Source organism: Elephas maximus, chromosome 11 (assembly GCF_024166365.1).
Source record: "Elephas maximus indicus isolate mEleMax1 chromosome 11, mEleMax1 primary haplotype, whole genome shotgun sequence".
NCBI lineage: Eukaryota > Metazoa > Chordata > Mammalia > Proboscidea > Elephantidae > Elephas > Elephas maximus.
In genome coordinates, this window is record NC_064829.1 from 108,526,766 (window position 1) to 108,548,742 (window position 21,977).

The 21,977-nt window shown below is 52.0% G+C and overlaps 2 protein-coding genes and 1 long non-coding RNA gene across 4 annotated transcripts; 2 read left to right on the forward strand and 1 right to left on the reverse strand.

Annotated features, from left to right (window-relative positions):
* Nucleotides 1-9,655: 9,655 nt before the first annotated feature.
* On the forward strand, nt 9,656-10,844 carry CNFN (cornifelin). Its single transcript, XM_049900824.1, has 3 exons — nt 9,656-9,824; nt 10,235-10,371; nt 10,631-10,844. The coding sequence occupies exons 1-3, from the start codon at nt 9,719-9,721 to the stop codon at nt 10,718-10,720; spliced, it is 333 nt and encodes a 110-aa protein (XP_049756781.1). The 5' UTR covers nt 9,656-9,718; the 3' UTR covers nt 10,721-10,844.
* Nucleotides 10,845-11,402: 558 nt separating this feature from the next.
* LOC126085438 (multiple epidermal growth factor-like domains protein 8) lies at nt 11,403-21,134 on the reverse strand. 2 transcript variants are annotated; one of them, XM_049900826.1, is made up of 5 exons: nt 20,929-21,134; nt 18,336-18,413; nt 15,131-15,192; nt 14,680-14,810; nt 11,403-12,488 (listed from the first exon to the last, which is right to left on the reverse strand). In XM_049900826.1, the coding sequence occupies exons 2-5, from the start codon at nt 18,349-18,351 to the stop codon at nt 12,458-12,460; spliced, it is 240 nt and encodes a 79-aa protein (XP_049756783.1). In that variant the 5' UTR covers nt 18,352-18,413; nt 20,929-21,134; the 3' UTR covers nt 11,403-12,457. The 2 variants fall into 2 exon arrangements, with proteins under 2 accessions (XP_049756783.1, XP_049756782.1); XM_049900825.1 differs by having other exon boundaries at nt 15,131-15,210; nt 20,929-21,050.
* Nucleotides 20,595-21,704, forward strand: LOC126085441 (uncharacterized). The gene is made up of 3 exons (XR_007519276.1): nt 20,595-20,768; nt 21,044-21,324; nt 21,495-21,704. It is a non-coding gene; the product is annotated as an uncharacterized LOC126085441 (long non-coding RNA).
* Nucleotides 21,705-21,977: the final 273 nt, after the last annotated feature.

Genomic DNA, 21,977 nt, shown 5'->3' on the forward strand with positions numbered 1-21,977 from the left:
CCAGGCCTGACTCATCTCGGTCACCACCATCGCCCAGCACGGGGCCTGGAACAACAGAAGCCTCAGGAAATATTTAACTAAGTAATCGGTGGGTGAGTGAGCAAGTTGAGTGGGTACAGGCGGGAATCAGTGAGTAAGGGTATTACGAGGACAGGAAGGATTGAACGCATGGGTGAACAGGGCAGACAGGGACAGATGAGGATCAGGCTTAGGGTGTGAGAAATGGACGGATGAATATCTGAGATTGTGCATCCTGGACTCAGTTTCTCCAACAGTAAAATGGGTTCACCCTAACTACGCTTCCCCCTCCGCTGCGAACCTCACAGAATTCACCGTTCCCCGTCCGAGCTATGGCCAAAATCCCAATACTGGGCGTACTGGGAAGGGCTTACCCGGCCTGGCCCGCATAGCCGGTTCCCTCGCGAGCCTACTCCGGCCTCTGCGGAGCCAGGAGGGCACCGCCAGCGAACCCGGATTCTGACCCCGCAGGTTCCTTGTCTATTGGCCGACTGACAGACTGGCGGAGACTCGGGTCTTCACAAGCCTATCGCTATCCGACTTGGGCTGTGTGGGCCCCGCCTACCAGGGAAAACGCCCTGAGAGGCCTAGGGAGGCAGGAGATGGGAGTGTCTATTGGCTGGATGACAGTGACTGACAGCTTATCGCTGCTAGACTCCGCATGCGTGCCTCCGTGTCAGACCCGCCCCTAAAGAGAAAGAAGGGGAGTTAGCTGAGGACGTGGTCGGTTGCAGAAAGGCGATGAATGGGATTTCTGGACACGCGTACCTGGGCTATTCGCTGGCCTGATCCCTGGGTCCTGGGGGAGGATGGGGACGGAGAGCCCGGACTTCTTGGACCTGAGCGAGGAAGGGTCTGAGGACCCAAGGGAGTAGGAACTGGGGGCCTGGACTTGGGTCCCGAGGGAGGAGGGGGCTGAGGACCTTGAAGCGTTGGATCTAGAGAAGGAGATGCCTGGATTCAACAGTCACTGGCTTGCTCAAGGATGACAGATTAGGGACTCAAGATTTTACAAGGCTAATTACGAGACTGGAGCCAGTCCCACCCCCAGGCTACAGTTCTCGGCCTTAAGACCAGTCTTGGAATAGAGATGGAGAGGGTAGAGGGCTTAGGGGAATCTCTGGCCTAAAAGGGAAGCCAGGGCCAGGGTGCTGTCAGCACCCACACAAGGAGACTTGAGACTCACCTGGAAACAAACAGGAAAAACATAGGTACCGATGAAGAAATAAAAATAATAAAAACAATAATAGCAGCGCTCTTGTACTGAGTTTGCTGTGGGCCAGGTTGTGTGCTAAACACTTCACGTAATTATCTCACATCTTCCTCATCACAGCTTTAAAAGATCGGACTATTACTATTATCCCCATTTTACAAGTGAGAAAATTGAGGCCCAGTGTTTTAGTGAGGGTGAATCAAGATACAGATGTAAAGAGATAGGAGAGACACAAAAAACAGATGGAGATAAAAAGATAAAGACAGGCACAGAGAGAAAAGAAGGTGGACAGAGAACAAAAGGAGCAGGGTTGGGGCCTGGACTCCTGAGTCTGAGGGAGGAGGGGGTTGGGGGCTGGATGCCTGGGTCTGAGGAGGAGGGGCTGGGGTTCTGGACTCCTGGGTCTGAGGGAGGAGGGGGCTGGGGGCCTGGACTCCTGGGTCTGAGGGAGGAGGGGTCTGAGGGCTGGACACCTGGGTCTGAGGGAGGAGGGGGCTGGGGGCTGGATGCCTGTGTCTGAGGAGGAGGGGGCTGGGGGCTGGATGCCTGGGTCTGAGGGGGACGGGCTGGGGTTCTGGACTCCTGAGTCTGAGGGAGAAGGGGGCTGTGGGCTGGACTCCTGGGTCCTGTGGGAGAAGGGGGGTGAGGGCCCAGACTCCTGGGTCTGGGGATGGAGGCCTGGATTCCCGGGTCTGGAGGAGGGGGCTGGGAGTCTAGACTCCTGGGTCTGGGGGAGGAAGGGATTGGGGTTCTGGACTCCTGAGTCTGAGGGAGGAAGGGGCTGGGGGCTGGGCTCCTGGGTCCTGTGGGAGAAGGGGGCAGGAGGCTGGGGGCTGGACTCCGGGGGCTGGGGAGCAGTGATATGGGGGCCCAGACACCTGGGTCCTGTGGGAAAAGGCAGCTGGGTGCCAGGACTCCTGGGTCCAAGGGAGGAAGGGGCTGGGGGCTGGACTCCTGGATCCTGTGGGTGGAGGGGGCTGGGGACTGGGATTCCTGGGTCTGAGAGAGGATGGGGCTGGGTTCTGGAGGATGAAGGACCAAGGATGGGGACTCCCCGGGTATTTCCTTCCCTGACTCTATGATAGCAGGCTTGTTCAATCCTTCTTACTGTGGGCGTGGGGCATGTAGGGGTCAAAAATAGTGATTAGGAGGGGGCAGGCGTGTCATTACCCTATTAAGAGACGATAAGAAAATGATTCACGGGGGTGCCCTGGCTTAGGAGGGGCCTTTCCCCCACAGCCTCTGTTCTTTGGTCTGGATAGATCAGGCTTTAGGGAGGACTGGACAGGGCAGGGACCTTTCTATCTCTGCACCTCCATCACTCATCCTCTCAATGACTGCCACTGAGGCCCACCGTGGAGACACTTGGGCCACCCTAGGGCAGCAACTGCTTTCCTGGAGGGCCTTCATCCCTCTGGTTCTCTCTACTTTCCCCCAAACCTTGAACCAATGCCACCCCAGGCTCTGGTACATCGCAGGGCCTCAGCAAATGCTGGTAGAAGAGATGGACAAACACCCACATCTCTCCTTCGTCCAGTTCTTTCTCTGCCCCATCCCACCATAGCTCTCTGTGTCCCTGTCACATCCCTTAGCCTCTCCCTGGCCTCACCACCTCCTCTCACCTTCCCTTTCACCCTCCTGTTTCTCCTGAAGGTGCTGGGCCCACCCATCCTGTCATCCCAATTAGGGAGACACTGAGACTTGTTTCAGAAGACACCACCCTCCCTGGGCACTTCAGGGAGTGGCCCTGGGGCTGACAGAGGGTTTCTCAAGACCCCAGACATAAACACATCCCCAGCACCTCAGAGTAAGGAACACCAGCTCACACCAAACACACAAAAACGTGCCCTTACAGAGACACCCACACAATCGGAGAACCACACACCTAAGAGTACAAACACAGGCACGCAGTGTCATCACTAGGGTTGGTGTCACCCAGTGTGGTAACTCATGGCGTCAACCCCGCCATGGACTGCCTCTCTTACCAGACATGCAGAATCCTTAGTAATGTGTTTTGTACTAATGTTACTTCTGAATTGTAATTCCCACATATCGCTGGATGTAATGGCAATAATAGTGACATAATAGCAAAATTAAAATTGCACCTTTAAATTACAATATCATACGCACAGCCTAAATGTATCTAACTTTAATGTGTCACTTTTTTAAACCATCATTCAAACTTAAACCCTGAAAATGTCATTGAAATCAGATATATATTTGCAAGACAGTGATGTTTCTAAAGAAATTTTTTAAAAAACTGAAATTTTTAAGCCGAATTTAAGATTTACCTTCTATTTCTAAACATGTATCAAGACACCATCTCCCTTCACTTCATGTCTTAAACTGTCAATTTCTCTATTTGGTTATCAAAGAGTTATAAAATCAATAATCATTATACATGTAAGTTTATTATCAATTTTAATCAGAATAATATGTGATGAATATAGTTTAAATTGTTTAAATGTAATATTTCTTAGATTATACGATTACTAACAACAAAATTGTTTTGTAAAATCTACATCGAATTATAACATCATTAGTAACTCAGTGGAAGCCTTTTTTATTTTTCTTCTTCTAATTGTTACTTCATTCTCAAAAAAGTTATTGATATAGGTTCACAGTGCAAATTATCACAATATTGTAGCTAAAACATCAGAAAATTTGACAAAATCAGCAACTAAAAAAACAGTGGCAGCAATGAAAACAACAGCACATGCATGCAGCGCGTGCAGACAGAAACCACGTGATTCCAAGCATCTTTATAATTGGGTAATAACGACAGCTCTGACAGGAGCGCATGAGAAGGTTCAAAAAAGTAAATTAGCATAGAGTTTTAGACTTGTAGGTATATTGATATGTGTATGCTGGGCTTATGAAAAATGTTTTGGTGGTTATAACTACAGGGATATTTTCATAAAAAATAATAAATGTCTGCTGAAACACTGCACAAAAATTTTATAGTCATTTTGGTGTCACCTCCTCCCCGTGACAGCGTCACCCAGTGTGGTCTGTACCCCCTGCATCCTCCTAGTGACACCACTGCACACAATCACAGAATCACCCACATTCACAACACATGCAGGAATATCCCAGTCCACTGGCAAAACAGACACACACCCAGTTATACAATTATATGCTCAACCATCAATAGTTCACACATTCAGTTCCTACCAGAAGGATCATGAGCAGAGACATGGTTTTGTTCACTGTCATGTCCTCAGCAACCAAAACAGCACAGCACCATCGTAAACACTTAACAAAACACTTCGTATGTGCCAGACACAATTCTACGCACTTTACATGAATTCACTCATTTAGTCCTGTCAACAACCCTATTTGCAACAACAACCCATTCTGCAGATGGGAAAGTTGGGGTCCAGAAAAGTACAGTGTCTTGTTCAAAGCTTCACAGCCACTAAGAGGCAGTGTCAGGATCTGAACCCAGGTTTTCTAGCTCCAGCGTTCATGCTTTCAACCATCACACAAGCTATCACTCAATAAATAATTGCTGCCTTAATCCAGTCAGAATAACAGATCCACAACACACAACTGAGAACACACCCCAACACAGCTGCACAGTGTGGAGAATCACGAGAGGACAATAAAGGCATAAAAATAGAAAAGACCCCCCTTAACATCTCCCAGAACATAGAAAACAACACGAAGAGAGACACTGTGACAATTCTCACGCAGACACACAGCATCTAGGGAGCCACACAACACACCCAAACCTAGACACAGTGGCACACCCAGAGCTCCCTCAGTCTCTCCTATTCCCTCCCAGCCCTTCTAGGCTGGCCTTCAAGGAAGCGGTAGTCTTAGGATAGGAACCCGGGCCACCTCACTTGTCCGCTCAGCCCGACCGGTTCCTCCAGGGTCACAGATGGCACCACCCGCCTTGTGAAACTCACGTTGGGCAACTGGACCCAGTCCGGGCCTGGACACCTGGGTTCTGGGGGCGGAGGGGACTGGAGGCCTGGACTTCGGGGGGAGTAGAGGGCTGGGAGCTGAGTCCTGAGGGGGTTGGGGGGTGGATGCTCAATTCCTGGGTGCCAGAGGAGAGGAGGGGAATTAGTGCCTTGAATCCTGTGCCTGAGGGAAGAGACGATAGGGACCAAGATTTTCAGATCCTGAAGAGGGAGGGCTGGGGGCCTGGACTCCTGGCTTCTGGGAACGAATGGGCTGGGAATCTGGATTCCTGTGTCTTTGAGGGCAGGGTTGCCAGATTTAGCAAACAAAAATACAGGACTTTCAATTCAATTTGAATTTCAGATAAACAATGAATACTTTTCCAGTGTATGCATATCTCATGCAATATTTGGGACACATTGTTAGTGGCCGTCAAGTCGGCTCCGACTCGTGGAGACCTGATGTACAACAGAACAAAACATTAACTGGTCCCGCACCATCTTCATGATCTTTGTATGTGTGAGTCCGTTGTTGTGGCCATTAGTGTCACTCCACCTCACTGAGGGTTTTCCTCATTTTCAGTCGCACTCTACCAAACACGATGTCTTTTTTTAGGGATTGGTCTTTCCTGATGATGTGTCCAAAGTAAGCGAGCTGAAGTCTCATCACCCTCTCTCCTAAGGAGCATTCTGGTTGTATTTCTTCTAAGACTGATTTGTTCATTCTTCTGGCAGTCCACCGTATATTCAATATTCTTTGCCAACACTAAAGTCTGAACACATCAATTCTTCTATCTTCCTTTTTGGTATACGTATTTGGGACACACCCATTGCCATCAAGTCAATTTCGCCTCATAGCAATCCTATAGGCCAGAATAGAACTGCCCCCATAAAGTTTCCACGGGGTGGCTGGTGGATTCAAACTGCCAGCCTTTGGGTTACCAGCCAAGCTCTTAACCACTACGCCACCAGGGCTCCATTTGTGACATAGTAAAAAGTATTTGTTGTTTATCTGAAGTTTAAATTTAACTGGCATCCTAGATTTTATCTGGCAATCCTATTTGAGGGGGATGGAGTCAGATGCCTGGTGACTGTACCAGTCGCTCCTCAGCACCCCCAGGCCTCTCTTCTTCCTGCTTGATGCCCTTCCCCCACCCCCAAGCAAGCCACCTCACAGCTTCCCCAGTCCCGATTTCCTCATCTATATGAGTTGCTGCATCTAATTGGGGCCCCCAGGCTGTGTCAGGAAGGGGAGAGTAAACTTGAGGGCAACTCCGGTTGACATCCTGGGAGCTCTAGGGTCCTCGGGCTGAGTCACCCTGAGTCACCCCCAGCACATAGGCCAGTTGGTTGAGGGGATGGGGCCCTGTGGCTGCCTCCACAGGGCAGACCTGGAGATGGAGAGAGAATGATAGAGATGAGGAGAGATGCTGAGACATGAGACAGAGAACCCAGGATGAAGACACAGTGACAGGAAGATTGGGAGGAGAGACCCGCAGAGATGGGGAGACAGAGACTCAGAGTTTTGGAAACAGATTTGCAGAGGTGAGACAAGAGAGAGAGAGATTTACAGCTGAAGAGACAAAGATGCAGAGACAGGGAGACCAACCAAAAAACCAAACCCATTGCCATCAATTCCAACTCATAGCGACCCTATAGGACAGAGTAGAACTGCCCGATAGGGTTTCCAAGGAGTGGCTGGTGGATTCGAACTGCCAACCTTTTGGTTAGCAGCCATAGCTCTTAACCATTATGCCACCAGGATTTCCGACAGGGAGACAGAGACCCAGAAATGGAAAGACTCAACAACAGAAATACGGATATGTGCCTCATTCAGACTCCTGGACCAAAGATGGAGACCCGCAGGCAAGAGGCTGGGCACTGACCACAGGTCTTTGGCAAGGAGAACAAGCCATCTGGGTGGTGCTGGGAGACCAAGGCTTGGGTCCTGGTGTGTGTGGGGGCTGGGGAGAAGCTGGGATCCCAGGCCAGCAGGGTGTTCAACCTGCCATCGCCCCATACCTATACCCAGTGCGGTGATGACGCCACCTTCTTTGTAGGTGACACCCCACTTTTCCGGTGCCTCCTACATTTTTGGGATGACACCCGTGCAGAGAACCCCACCCGACTCTAATGCCACTTCCCTCACTGAGTCATCTCTAAGCCTGCCAGGCCTGTCTAGGGGGAGGCTTGGGTGACTTAGGCATCCAAGCCCCCAGCTGCTTTACCCTCAGGAACCCAGCAGTCTGGAATCCAGGACCCTTGCCCCATGCAGGAACGCAGCTACCCTAACAAGACCCAGGAGTCTGGGCTCCCACACCCTCCTCCCACAGACCCAGGAGCCCATCCCCAGCTCCCCCTGCCCCCGATCCAGGAATCCAGCCCCCCAATTCTCTCCTCTGTTAAAAACTAAGGAGTACCAGCCCATATCCACCTTCTTCAGGAACTGCGGCTTCTCAGTTCCCAGCCTCCTCCCTTCCCAATTTAGAGGTGGAGTGAGGTGTGTTTATTTACTTTGGTTCCAGGTTGAGTCATCCCCCCCAAAAACACACTACCCCCCACATGCCTCCTGGTCATGAATGAGAGAAAAATGCCCCCTCTCCCCCAGGGCAGTGGGGGACATCATTAAATATGCTAGGGGAAGCTCTTAAAGGGGTACCCTACACCTCCACTCTCCTGCACCCCCGCCTCTCATCCTTTCTCTTGGCTCTACCTCCTCTCCCCCTTTCCCTTCCCTCTAAGCCTCTGCTCTGGCCACTTCCACCTGCTTCTCCATCTCTCAAGCCTTGAGTCTCTTGTCTCTGGGTCTGTCTCCCCCTTTCTTGTTATTTTACCCCAGATCATTCTGCCTCTCTGTCTCTTGGCATCTCTTTTGCCATGTCTGTTCCTCACTCTCCCAGTCTCTCTGAATCACCTCATCTCTCTCTCTCTTTCTCTCTCTCTCACGCTCCCATCTCACCATTTCTGTCTGCCCTCTGCCCCTATATCTCCCATTCCCTCCTCATCTTTCTGTCTGTCCTGATCTTTGAGTCTCTGCACTTCCACCCAGGCGACCACCCCCCTTCTCTCCCCATCTCTGTCTCTATGTCTGCCCACCCCCGTTCGGTTTACACCCCCCATTTTCTCACCTTTGGACTCCCCATTATTTCCTCAGTCCTGAGGCAGCAGGGGAAGGTTGGTGGAGGGGAAAGGTGGGGGATGGTGAGGGAGAGGAAATCCCAGTGGTGGGAAGAGGGTCAGCCAGACTGGCTGGGCTCCCTGGGCATTGCTGTCAGAGCTCCGCCCAGGGCCACGTGGCCTGCCTGAATATAAGCAGCTCCTGGCCCGAGACTGAGAACTCAGTACCCTTTCACCCACACCTCTGCCGCCTTCATCACCTCCGCAGCCCTGCAGGTAGGAGCACCCCACCCGCAGCCCTCTGCTCTGAGGCCAGGTGCCTCTGCTCTGTTCTCTCCCCATCCCACCCCACTCACATCTCTTCATCTCCCTTCACATCTCTGATGGTCTGTCTCTCTGGGCATCTCTGTCCTTCTTGATGCTCCCTGTATCCCTACTACTTTTCTCAGCCTCAGTGGTGCTGGGTTGAGTTTGGAAGCTTTGGGGCCCAGCACCCCTCTACTAATTCCCTTGGCCTGGGCCATCAGACACAGGGCATTTCTCTTCACCTCTCTGAGCCTCAGTGTTCCATTTGCAAAAGGGGCTTGCGGCGGAGTCAGTGCTGCACAGGTGTGTCACCAGAGGCATCTCTGTGGATACCTGCTCTGCTCTCTCTCTCCCCTTGTCTCCGACTCTGCCTGTCTGTCTCTTGGTCTCTCCCTCCAGCCCCGCCTCTGGTACGTGGAGGGGCCTCTGGGTCTGTCGGGCAGCTGTAAAGAGTGGGCGAGGTTCTCGCCCCCACCCCATTCCCTATTCCCTGTCTCTCCGGGCCTGCAGGTTGACTTGGCCTCTTTCTCCCCAGCTCTCCGCCCCCTGAGAGCCTAGCATCTAGCCCCCCACCCCAGTCCCTTGCCCTCCCCTCCCCTAGTCTCCAGCGTCCATTGGACAGACTCCGCAGCTATTTATCGCCGCAGCCACCTCGGCAGTCCCCAACACCACCTCCTCAGAGCCCACAAGATGCAGTTTGAGCTGCACGACAACGTGAAGGGTAAAGGTGGGATCGCTGGACGAACAGCAACCCTCCCAGTGCCCGGGACCTGGCCGCCTCCCTCCCCTGGGCATCCTCGCTGCGAAGACAGACGGCATCTGCTTCCACTTTAGAGGCCCCCGAATTTGGGAACCCAGCATCCTAGGTCCAGACCTGGAGGAGGCAGCGGCACGTCCCGGCCCCGCCCAGAACGGGCACCCGCCCTGCCCCGGATGTGCAGGAGCCCCCCACCCCAGCCCCACCAAATGTGCAGGAGACAGCCCCAATAGAGACGGGGGGGGGTGTCACCGGGGGCGGTGCAGTGGTGTTCTCTAAGTGGGCGGCCTGGAGGGCCCGCCCAGGCTGCCCGGCAGAGGGTGGGGTGGAAGGAGTACGGGGCGCAGGAGGCGCTGCGAGGCTGCCCGCTGACCCCAGCCCCCCACCTCCGCAGCTATGTCCTACCCTGTGACCAGCCAGCCCCAGTGCGCCAGCGGCTACCAGACCCAGGTCAGCGACTGGCACACGCGTCTCACTGACTGCTGCAATGACATGCCTGTCTGTGAGTGCCTACCCTCTCCAGGCCGGGGCGGGGGGGGGGGCAAGCTCCCCTCCAGCCTCCTCCGACGTCTTACTGCCCCTGCCTCCTTTCCTTGAATCCTGATTTCCCACCCTCGAACCTTTACCACTTCCTCGGACCCTCAACACTCAACGCCTTCCAAATTTCCACTTTTCCTCTAACCCGAACCCTCAACTTCCCTCGTGTGACCCCCAACATCCCCCTCAAACCCTTAATTTCCAGTCGCCCTCCCGGACCCCTATTTTCCTCAGGGACGCTCGCTTCTCTTCCTTCGACGCTGCTCCCCTGGGGCAAAACTTCCCCCCTTGGACCCCTCAACTTCGCCCCTTCCGGGGAGGAGCCGGTGGGAGGTGCCCCGTGAGGCCAGCCCCTGACCGCCCTGCTCCCGCCAGGTCTGTGTGGCACATTCGCGCCGATGTGCCTGGCCTGCCGCATTTCGGACGACTTCGGCGAGTGCTGCTGCACGCCCTACCTGCCCGGAGGCCTGTACTCCCTCCGCACCGGCATGCGCGAGCGCTACCACATCCGGGTGCGCGCAGGACCGAGCCCCTCGGGAGGAAGGGGTGGGGGCCAGGACCCCTGGGTCTGAGGGAGGAGGGGACTGGGGCCAGGACCCCTGGGTCTGAGGGAGGAGGGGCTGGGGTAAGAACTCCTGGGTCTGAGAGAGGAGAGGGCTGGGGGTGAGGACTCCTGGGTCTGAGGGAGGAGGGGGCTGGGGGGCTGGACTCCTGGATCTGGACTCCTGGGACCTAAGGCAGGGCTCCTAACCTGTCTCTTCCACCCCGCAGGGCTCCGTGGGGCACGACTGGGCTGCCCTTACCTTTTGTCTGCCCTGCGCCCTCTGCCAGATGGCGCGGGAACTGAAGATCCGCCAGTGAAGATGTTGCCCACCCTCCCCATCCATGTCCACCAGTCCCACCTGGCCTTCTCTGCCCCCTCCTGGCAGGGCCTGCCCTCTGCCCGGGCCCACACCCAGAAATTCACCCACAATAAAAACCTGAAAACCAGCTCCGCCTACATCCTTTTTATCCCAGGGAAGGAATCCAGGTGGAGAGGAAGGCTTGGTGAGGGAGATGGGGACACAGGAAAGATGCCTAGGTGAAGAAGGAGGAGTTCAGGGGTCAGACCTTTAACCCAACTGTCTCTCCCTCTCTAAACCCAAAAAAACTGAACCATTTGCTGACGAATCAATTCTGACTCATAGCAGCCCTATAGGACAGAGAGCACTGCCCCACAGGGTTTCCAAGTCTGTAAATCTTTACAGAAGCAGACTGCCACATCTTTCTCCCACAGAGTGGCTGTTGGGTTTGAAATACAGAGCTTTCAATTAGCAGCCAAGCACTTTGACCACTGCACCACCAGGGCTCAGAGTAAAAGCACTAACCCTCAGTGCAGTCAGGACCCTTGCCAAGGACCCTGAAAATAGGCAAAACCATAACATAGAGTCTTGGCAGAGCCTAGGCACTGAAGTTCAAAGGATACGTTTAGAACTCCCGGCTCATTCAATACCTATGAGCTCTTGGCTTACACACAGTTGTAACAGGCTTGGGGACTTTGTTTCCAAAGCAGAGGAATGTCAGATTTAAAGCTCTCTGAAGCTCAAAGGGATCTTTAGGGCAATTTGTTCAATCCACCCTCTTTACTGCAAAGGCAACTAACAGATTAGAAAGTGTTCAGGCCTCAACACTGGACAGACCTGGGATCCAACCCTGACCCTTGCCACTTACTAGCTGTTATTTTAGTGAATTAATAAAGCTTTCTGAGCCTATTTTCTTCCCCCTAAGTTTCCTATTTAGTCTTTTTGAATTGCTGTTGTCACTTTGATCCCCTATAGATAGTTCTCAGAGAACACAGTGCTCAAGGCAGACATTCTTTATTAGTTAAGGTAAACTCTTGTTTGGTTTAAAGAAGATATTTTTGGCTTAAGGCTTAAAGGTTATCTTAGGGCAATAGTGTCAGGGGTACATCCAGCCTCCATAGTTGCAGAAAGACTGGATTTCAAGAGAATTTGAAATTCTGTCTGCAGTTTTCCCCTTTTGATCAGGATTCTTCTATAGAATCTTTGATCAAAATGTTCAGTAACAGTAGCTGGGCACCGTCTAGTTCTTCTGGCCTCATGACAAAGGAGGCAGTTATTCAACGAGACAATTAACCACACATTCCATACACTCCTCCAATTCCTGACTGTACTTCCTCTGTCGCTCCAAATGAATAGAGACGAATTGCTTTATATTGAGTGACTTGCTTCCAAGCTTTTAAGACCCGGAGCACTATGCGATGAACTAGGAGGTGGAACAGATGCACTTAACACATAATTAGGCTAATTAGCCAGTATGTCCCATGAAACCACGACCCTATATCTCCAAACCAAGAAACCAAATCCCATGAGATGTCTCGTCATTCATAAGCAGCTTCAGCAGCTGCTCTTTTTCTTGTTATTGTAAATATATCTACCACACAACATTTGCCAGTTCAGCTTTTTACAGGTGTACAACTTATTCCATAGGGTTTCCAATGGCTGCTTTTTTGTAAGTATCAGTAAATGTCCGCTCTTTCTTCTGAGGTGCCTCTGGGCCGACTCGAACCTCCAACCTTTCAGTTAACAGCCAAGCACACTAACCCTTTGCACCGCCCAAGGACGTCCTCCTGAGGAAGAAGTCCTTTATTTAGCACAGGTTAACTTAAGTGGCTGAGAGCTGTCCCAGCACAGAGCAGACATTAGGGGCAGGGTGTCCAAAAATTGCCAGTTTCTGCTGGAGAGCGGAGGGGTGTTAAAAAGGCAGAATTACCAACTGGGGAGCAAACCTACAGTAGAGAGGGAGTCCTGAGGCCAGAGGAAAGTCTACCCTGCTTGACCAGAGAGGAGCTGAGGTTCTTCTTCAAGACCCCTCCATGTAAACTATGGCCCTTTGGGGAGGCCTTTTCCTAGCAGCCACTCTGCCTTCCTCTGCAGAGCACTTGCACCATGCCTGGACCTTTTCTCTGGGACCCAGAGCCACCCTCCCTTTGACTCCTGACCCTGCTCTACAGATGCTCCCGTGCCAGATGCCCCCAGAGCACGCGTCCCTCCTCCCTGCATGCATCCTCTCAGCTGTCACTTCTCTCTGGTACCCATGGACCTGAAGACAACAGGCTCGTGGTGGTGGCGGGAGGGGCGGAGTGTAGAGAAACCCTGGCCTCAGGGGGCAAGAGGCCTGAGTTCTAGCTCGTTCCAGGCCACCAACCCACCGATGACCTTAGGGAAAGTGGGGGGAGGTTATCAAGGGTCTGCAGCACCCCAGGCATTATCCTGGGTGCTTGGCATGAGTCATTTAATCCTCCCAGCACCATCCCTGGGAGGTACAGGCTCATCTTTCCATTTCACAGATTCAGAAGCTAAGGCCTGTGGAGGTGAAGTCTCTTGTCCAAGAACTCAGGACTGATTAAGAGAGGAGCCTGGATTCTGACACCAGCCTGTCTGACTCTCCATTGTCCCACATCAACTCCAAAATCACTTCCCTTCTCTCAGCCAGCATCTCCCTTCCATATCAGGAGGAACAACATCACCTGTGGTCACTCGTTCTCTCCACCTATAGTGAGCCCCACACTGTTGTAGGTGCTGGTGACATAGCAGTGGACAAGGTCCCAGCCCTCAAGGAACTGACAAGTTAGCAGGGAGCCCAATAGATAGATAAATGATGTGGTAGGTTGAAGGTGACAAGAAAAACAAGGCAGGGAAGTGCTGGGAGGATGGTCCCTGGAGAAGAACATCATGCTTGGTAAAGTAGAGCATCAGTGAGAAAGAGGAAGACCCTCAACAAGATGGACTGACACAGTGGCTGCAACAATGGGCTCAAACATAGCAACAATTGTGAAGATGGAACAGGACTGGGCAGCATTGCGTTCTGTTGTACATAGGGTCTCCAAGAGTTGGAACCAACTTGACGGCACCTAACAAGGATAACAGGAGGGGAAGACCTCTTTCATAAGATGACACATGAGCAGAAGTGAAGGAGTGAGCTATAGGGGCACCTGGGGGAAGAGCATTTTAAGCTGAGGGAACAGCAAGTGTAAAGACCCTGGGAGTGTGTTTAGCATTTCAGAGAAACAATGAGACCTGTGTGGTTAGAGTGGAGAGTGAGGGGGAGAAGTGAAGAGGCAGTTCAGAAGGGGAACAAGAGGCAGATCATGCAGGACCTTGGGCCAAGGTGAGGACTCTGACTGTTACTCTGTGGGGGACAGAATCACAGGACGGTTCTGAGCAGAGGAGGGCTGTGATCTGACTAAGATATTCACAGGGTCCCCCTTGCTGCTTGTGAGGAAGAGACTAAACAGCCAAGGGTATGGGCGGGGAGCACACTGAGGAGATCTGTGCATTAGTTCAGGTTGGAGAGGTGAGTGGCTAGACCAGGGCAGGGGCAGTGGGGTGGGACAGTGGGGAGAAGTGGTGGGATTTTGGGTCTATTCTGAAGGTAGAATCAACAGAATTTGCTGACAGATAGGACATTGGGTGAGAAAGTGACTGAGCAACTGGAAGGATGGAGCTTGCTTTTTCCTGAAATAGGTAAGACTGTGAGAAGAGCAGGTTTGGGGCGAATCAGGAGTTAGGTTTCCACACATTAAAAATATCCTGGATATGGGCCGCTCTGTGGCCTGGGTTTTAGCACTGGCCTCTGAGGCGGGAGAGCTCTCTCATCTGAGTCCCGCTCATTCCCCTCACGCCAGCCTGGGGGCACCCTGGGATTTTGTCCTCTCCTGATGGAGGGCAGAGGCCTGAGGAGGGGTGCCTGACTCCCAGAGCGATTTCTAGTCAGGTGGGAAAGGGTCTCAGGCTCCCCCCACCTCCGCCCTGCCTCACTTGGTGCACTTTCCATCCAGGAGGAAGTAGCCGTGGAGGCAGCTCTCGCATTTGTCCCCATAGCTGTTATTCTGGCAGTTCACACACACGGCCTCATCTTCGCTGGGGCCCTCTGCCACCCAGTTTTCAATCTGGTGAGGGAAGGACAAGGTGATCACAAATAGGCAGGGACCAGCACGTTCCTCCCTCAGACCCCGGAGTCCAGCCCACAGCCCCCTCTTTCCTCAGACCCAAGAGTCCAGGCCCCCAGCGCCCCCTCCCTTAGACACAGGAGTTCAGCCCCCTGTCTCCTCCTCTCAGACACAGAATTCCAGGTCCTCAGTCCCCTCCTCCCTCAAATCCAAAAGTCTAGGCTCCCAGCTTCCTTCTCCTTCAGATCCAAAACCCTGGACCTCCCCTCCCCAGCCACTTCCTCCCTCAGACCCAGAAGTCCAGGCTTTCATTTTCTCACCTTCTCTGGGTTCAGTAAATACTTCTCTGGCTCCCCCTTGGCCAATTCAAGCTCCTTCCTTCCTGGAAACAGGGAAGTGGCTGTTTTCACAACAGAAGGCCTGTCAGGGCTGGCAGGTCCTGCCCTCCCAGAGCTGAACCCACAAACAGCAGGAATCCAGGCCTCCAGTTTGTTCCTCTGTTAAGACCCAGGAGTATCAGCCCATATGCACCTCCTTCGAGAACTACAGCTTCTCAGTTCCCAGCCAACCCCCTTCCCAATTTAGAGGTGGAGTGAGGTGTGTTTATTTACTTTGGTTCCAGGTTGAGTCATCCCCCCAAAAGCACACTACCCCCCACATGCCTCCTGGTCATGAATGAGAGAAAAATGCCCCCTCTCCCCCAGGGCAGTGGGGGACATCATTAAATATGCTAGGGGAAGCTCTTAAAGGGGTACCCCACACCTCCACTCTCCTGCACCCCCACCTCTCACCCTTTCTCTTGGCTCTACCTCCTCTCCCCCTTTCCCTTCCCTCTAAGCCTCTGCTCTGGCCACTTCCACCTGCCTCTCCATCTCTCAAGCCTTGAGTCTCTTGTCTCTGGGTCTGTCTCCCCCTTTCTTGTTATTTCACCCCAGATCATCCTGCCTGTCTCTTGACATCTCTTTTGCCATGTCTGTTCCTCACTCTCTCAGTCTCTCTGAATCACCTCATCTCTCTCTCGCTCCCATCTCACCATTTCTCTGTCTCCCCTGTCTCTATGTCTCCCGTTCCCTCCCCATCTCTCTCTCTGTCCTTATCTTTGTGTCTCTGCACTTCGACCGAGCTGACCAACCCCCTTCTCTCCCCATCTCCCTATCTGTATTTCTGCCCACCCCCCTTCCTGTGTCCACCCCCATTTCCTCACCCTTGAATCCCCCCATCCTCAGTCCTGGGAGGTGAGGCAGGAAGGGAAAGTTGGAGAAGCGGGAAAGATGGGGGATAGAGTTGTTGTTAGGTGCCATCAAGTAGGTTCCAACTCACAGCAACCCTATGTACAACAGAACGAAATACTCCCCAGTCCTGCACTATCCTCATGATAGTTGTTATGCTTAAACCCATTGTTGCAGCCACTATATCAATCCATCTCTGAGGGTCTTCCTCTTTTTCACTGACCCTCTGCTTTACCCAGCATGATGTCCTTCTCCAGGCAATGACCCCTACTGATAACATGTCCAAAGTATGTAAGATGTAATCTCACCATCCTTGTTTCTAAGGAGCACTCTGGCTGTACTTCTTCCAAGACAGATTTGTTTGTTCTTTTGGCAGTCCATGGAATATTCAATATTCTTTGCCAACACCACAATTCAAAGGTGTCGATCGATCCTTCTTTGGTCTTCCTTATTCATAGTCCAGCTTTCACATGCATATGAGGGGGCAATTGAAAACACCTTGGCTTGGGTCAGGTGCACCTTAGTCCTCAAGGTGACATCTTTATTTTTCAACACTTTAAAGAGGTCTTTTGCATCAGATTTACCCAGTGCAATGCGTCTTTGGATTTCCTGACTGCTGCTTCCATGAGCATTGATTGTGGATCCAAGTAAAATGAAATCCTTGACCATTTCAATATATTCCTGGTTTATCATGATGTTGCTTATTGGTCCAGTTGTGAGGATTTTTGTTTTATATTGAGATGTAATCCATACTCAAGGCTGTGGTCTTTGATCTTCATCAGGAAGTGCTTCAAGTCATCTTCGCTTTCAATAAACAAGGTTGTACCTTCTGCATAATGCAGGCTGTTAATGAGCCTTCCTCCAATCCTGATGCAACATTCTTCCTCATACACTCCAGCTTCTCGGGTTATCTGCTCAGCATACAGACTGAATAGGTGTGGTGCAAGGATACAACCCTGACAAACACCTTTACTGACTTTAAACCATGCAGTATCCCCTTGTTCTGTCGGAAAAACTGCCTCTTGATCTATGTAGTTTCCTCATGACCACAATTAAGTGTTCTGGAATTTCCATTCTTCGCAATGTTATCCATAATACGTTATGATCCACACAGTCAAATGCCTTTGCATAGTCAATAAAACACAGACAAACATCTTTCTGGGATTCTCTCCTTTCAGCCAGTATCCATCTGACATCAGCAATGATACCCCTGGTTCCACGTCCTCTTCTAAATCCAGCTGGAATTTCTTGCAGTTCCCTGTTGATACACTGCTGCGGCCACTTTTGAATGATCTTCAACAAAATTCTACTTGCGTGTGATATTAATATTGTTTGATAATTTCTGCATTCGATTGGATCACCTTTCTTAGGTATGGGCATAAATATGGATCCCACATGTCTGTCAGTTTGTCTTACTGCAGGGGTTTGCATGTTGCTGTGATGCTGGAAGCCACGCCACCAGTATTCAAATATCAGCAGGGTCACCTGTAGCAGACAGGTTTCAGCTGAGCTTCCAGATTAAGACAGACTAACTAGGAAGAAGGACCCAGCTGTCTACTTGTGAAAAGAATTAGCCAGTGAATACCCAGAACATTGTCTGATATAGCGCCGGGAGATGCGCACCTCAAGTTGGAAAGCACTCAAAATATAACTGAGGAAAAGCTGCCTCCTTAGAGTTGACCTTAATAACGTGGATGGAGTCAAGCTTTCAGGCCCTTCTTTTGCTAATGTGGCATGACTCAAAATGAGAAGAAACAGCTGCAAACATCCATTAATAATTGGAGTGTGAATCTAGGAAAACTGGAAATGGTCAAAAATAAAATGGAATGTATAAACATCAATATCCTAGGCATTAGTGAGCTGAAATGGACTGGTATTGGCCACTTCGAATTGGACAATTATATGGTCTACTATGCTGGGAATGACAACTTGAAGAGGAATACCATTGCATTCATCATCAAAAAGAACATTTCAAAATCTATCCTGAAGTACAACCCTGTCAGTGGTAGGATAATATTCATATGCCTACAAAGAAGATCAGTTAATACAACTATTATTCCAATTTAAACACCAACCACTAAAGCCAAAGACGAAGAAATTTAAGATTTTTACCAACTTCTGCAGCCTGAAATTGATCAAACATGCAATCAGGATACATTGATAATTACTGGTGATTGGAATGCAAAAGTTGGAAACAAGGATCGGTAGTTGGAAAATATAGCCTTGGTGATAGAAACAATCCCAGAGATTGCATGACAGAATTTTGCAGGAGCAACAACTTCTTCATTAAAAATACCTTTTTTCACCAACATGAACGGCAACTACACATGTGGACCTCGCCAGATGGAATACACAGGAATCAAATCGGCCACATCTGTGGAAAGAGGCAATGGAAAAGCTCAATATCATCAGTCAGAACAAGGCCAGGGGCCAACTGAGGAACAGACCATCAATTGTTCATATGCAAGTTCAAGTTGAAACTGAAGAAAATTAGAACAAGTCCACAAGAGCCAAAGTACGACCTTGAGTGTCTTCCATCTGAACTTAGAGACTATTTCAAGAATAGATTTGACACGCTGAACGCTAATGACCGAAGACCAGAGGAGCTGTGGAATGGCATCAAGGACATCATACATGAAGAAAGCAAGAGGTCAATAAAAAGACAGGAAAAAAACAAAGACCAAGATGGATGTCAGAAGAGACTCTGAAACTTGCTCTTGAATGTAGAATAAATAGCTAAAGCAAACGGAAGAAATAATGAAGTAAAAGAGCTGAACGGAAGATTTCAAAGGGCAGCTCCAGAAGACAAAGTATCATAATGACATGTGCAAAGACCTGGAGATAGAAAACCAAAATAGAAGAACACAGTCAGCATTTCTCAAACTAAAAAGAACTGAAGAAAAAATTCAAGGCTCAAGTTGCAATATTGAAGGATTCTACAGGGAAAATATTAAATGATGCAGAAAGTATCAAAAGAAGATGGAAGGAATACACCGAGTCACTATACCAAAAAGAACTGGTCAACATTCAACCATTTCAGGAGATAGCATATGATAAGGAGTCGATGGTATTGAAGCAAGAAGTCCAAGCTGCACTGAAGGCATTGGCAAAAAACAAGGTTCCAGGAATTGATGCAATACCAACTGAGATGTTTCAACAAACCGATGCAGCGCTGTCAGTGCTCACTTGTCTATGCCAAGGAATTTGGAAGACGGCTACCTGGCCAATGACTGGTGGGTGGAGAGGGCAGGGAAATCCCTGGGCGGGGGGGGGGAGAGGAAGAGTGTCAGCCACTGGGGCTGGGCTCCTGGGCATCTCAGTCAGAGCCCCGCCCAGGGTCCAGTGGCCTTTCTGAATATAAGCAACTCCTGGCTCAAGACTGAGAACTCAGTACACTTGTCGCACACACCCGTCACCATTATCGCCATCACAGCCCCACAGGTACATGAGGCCAGGTGCCTCTGCTCTGTTTTCTCCCCATCCCACCCCACTCACATCTTTTCATCTCCCTTCATATCTCTGAAGGTCTGTCTCTCTGGGCATCTCTGTCTTTCTTGATGCTCCCTGTATCCCTATCCCTTTTCTCAGCCTCAGTGGTGCTGGGTTGAGTTTGGAAGTTTTGGGGCCCAGCACCCCTCTACTAATTCCCTTGGTGTGGGTCATCGGATTGTAGGGCATTTCTCTTCACCTCTCTGAGCCTCAGTGTTCCATCTTTGAAATGGGCTTGCGGCAGAGTCAGTGCTGCGCAGGTGTGTCACCAGAGGCATCGCTATGGGTACCTGCTCTGATCTTTCTCTCCCCTTGTCTCTGACTCTGGCTGCCTGTCTCTTAGTCTCTCCCTCCAGCCCTGCCTCTGGTATGTGGAAGGGCCTCTGGGTCTGTCAGGCAGCTGTAAAGAGCTGGGAAGGTTCTTCCCCCCGCCCCACCACCACCCCCGGCCCCATGCCATTCCTTATTCCCTGTCTCTCCGGGCCTGCAGGTTGACTTGGCCTCTTTCTCCCCAGCTCTCTGCCCCCTGTAAGCCCAGCACCTAGCCACTCCTCCACCCCAGTCCCTTGCCCTCCTCTCCCCTAGTCTCCAGGGTCAGTTGGACAGTCTCCGCAGCGATTCATCCCCGCGGCCACCTCGGCCGTCCCCAACGCCACCTCCTCAGAGCCCACAAGATGCAGTTTGAGCTGCACGATAACGTGAAGGGCAAAGGAGGAATCGCTGGACGAACAGCAACCCTCCCAGTCCCCGGGACCTGGCCGCCTCTCTCCCCTGGGCATCCTGGCTGCGAAGACAGGCGGCATCTGCTTCCACTCTAGAGGCCCCCGAATTTGGGTTGGGAACCCAGCATCCTAGGTCCAGACCTGGAGGAGGCAGCGGCACGTCCCGGCCCCGCCCAGAACGGGCACCCGCCCTGCCCCGGATGTGCAGGAGCCCCCCACCCCAGCCCCACAAAATGTGCAGGAGGCAGCCGCGACAGAGACAGAGAGGGGTGTCGATGCTGGAAGCACAGTGGCGTCCTGCAGGCCCCGCTCAGAGTGAGTGCCCCGCAGAGGGTAGGGTGGAAGGAGTGCAGAGCCCAGAAGGCGCTACGAGGCTACCCGTTGACCCCAGGTCCCCGCCTCCGTAGCCATGTCTTACCCTGTGACCAGCCAGCCCCCGTGCGCCAGCAGCTGCTACCAGACCCCGCGCAGCTACTGGCACACCGATCTCACCGACTGCTGCAGCGACGTGCCTGTCTGTGAGTGCCCCTTCCCTCTCCAGGCCGGGGGCGGCGGCAAGCTCCCCCTTCGCCCTCTCCGACGCCCAATTCTCCCTACCTCCCTTCCTTGAACCCTGATTTCCCATCCTCGAATCTTTACCCCTTCCTAGGACCCTGTTGAGGGTTCCAACACTCATACCTTCCAACTCTCCACTCCTCTTCGAATCCGAACCCTCAACTATCCTCGTGTGACCCCTTACTTCCCCGTCAAACCTTCAATTTCCAGTTTCTAACCGGGCCCTTAATTCCCTCAGGGACACTTGCTTCTCTTCTTCAGACACCACTCCCCATGGGACCCAACTTCCCTACTTGGACCCCTGAACTTCGCCGCTTCCGGGAGGAGCCGGTGGGAGGTGCCCTGTGAGGCCCGCCCCTGACCGCCCCGCGCCAGCCTGGTCTGTGTGGCACTTTCACGCCACTGTGCCTCGGCTGCCGCATCTCCGAAGAAGACTTCTGCGAGTGCTGCTGCGCACCCTACCTGCTCGGAGGCCTGCACTCCCTCTGCACCGGCCTGCGCGAGCGCTACCACATCCAGGTGCGCTCCGGGCCGAGGTCCTCGGGAGGAGGGGGCTCGGGGCTGAATCACTAGGTCTGAGGGAGAAGGGGGCTGGTGTATGGGCTCCTGGATTGGAGGGAGGAAGGGGCTGGAGTTGGACTCCTGGGACCCAAGGCAGGGCTCCTGACCTCTCTCTTCCACCCCCCAAGGCTCCGGTCGGAACACTGGGCGACCCTCACCTGTTGTCTGCCCTGCACCCTCTGCCAGATGGCGCTGGAACTGAAGATCTGCCAGTGAAGATGTTGTCCACCCTCCCCATCCATATGCACCAGTCCCACCTGGCCTTCTCTGCCCACTCCTGGCAGGGCCTGCCATGTGCCCCTGGCCTGCAGCCAGAAATACACCCACAATAAAAACCTGAAAACCAACTCCGCTACACCCTTTTCATTCCAGGAAAGGAATCCAGGTGGAGAGGGAGGTTTGGTGAGGGAGATGCGGACACAGGAAAAATCCCTAGGTGAAGAAGGAGTTCAGGGATCAGACCTTTGATCCTGTCTCTCTCTCCAAACCCAGGTGTTGTCTCCTAAACCAAAAAACCAAACCAATTGCTGATGAGTCTAATTCTGACTCATAGCAACCTTACAGGACAGAGAGCACTGCCCCCACAGGGTTTCCAAGGCTGTAAATCTTTA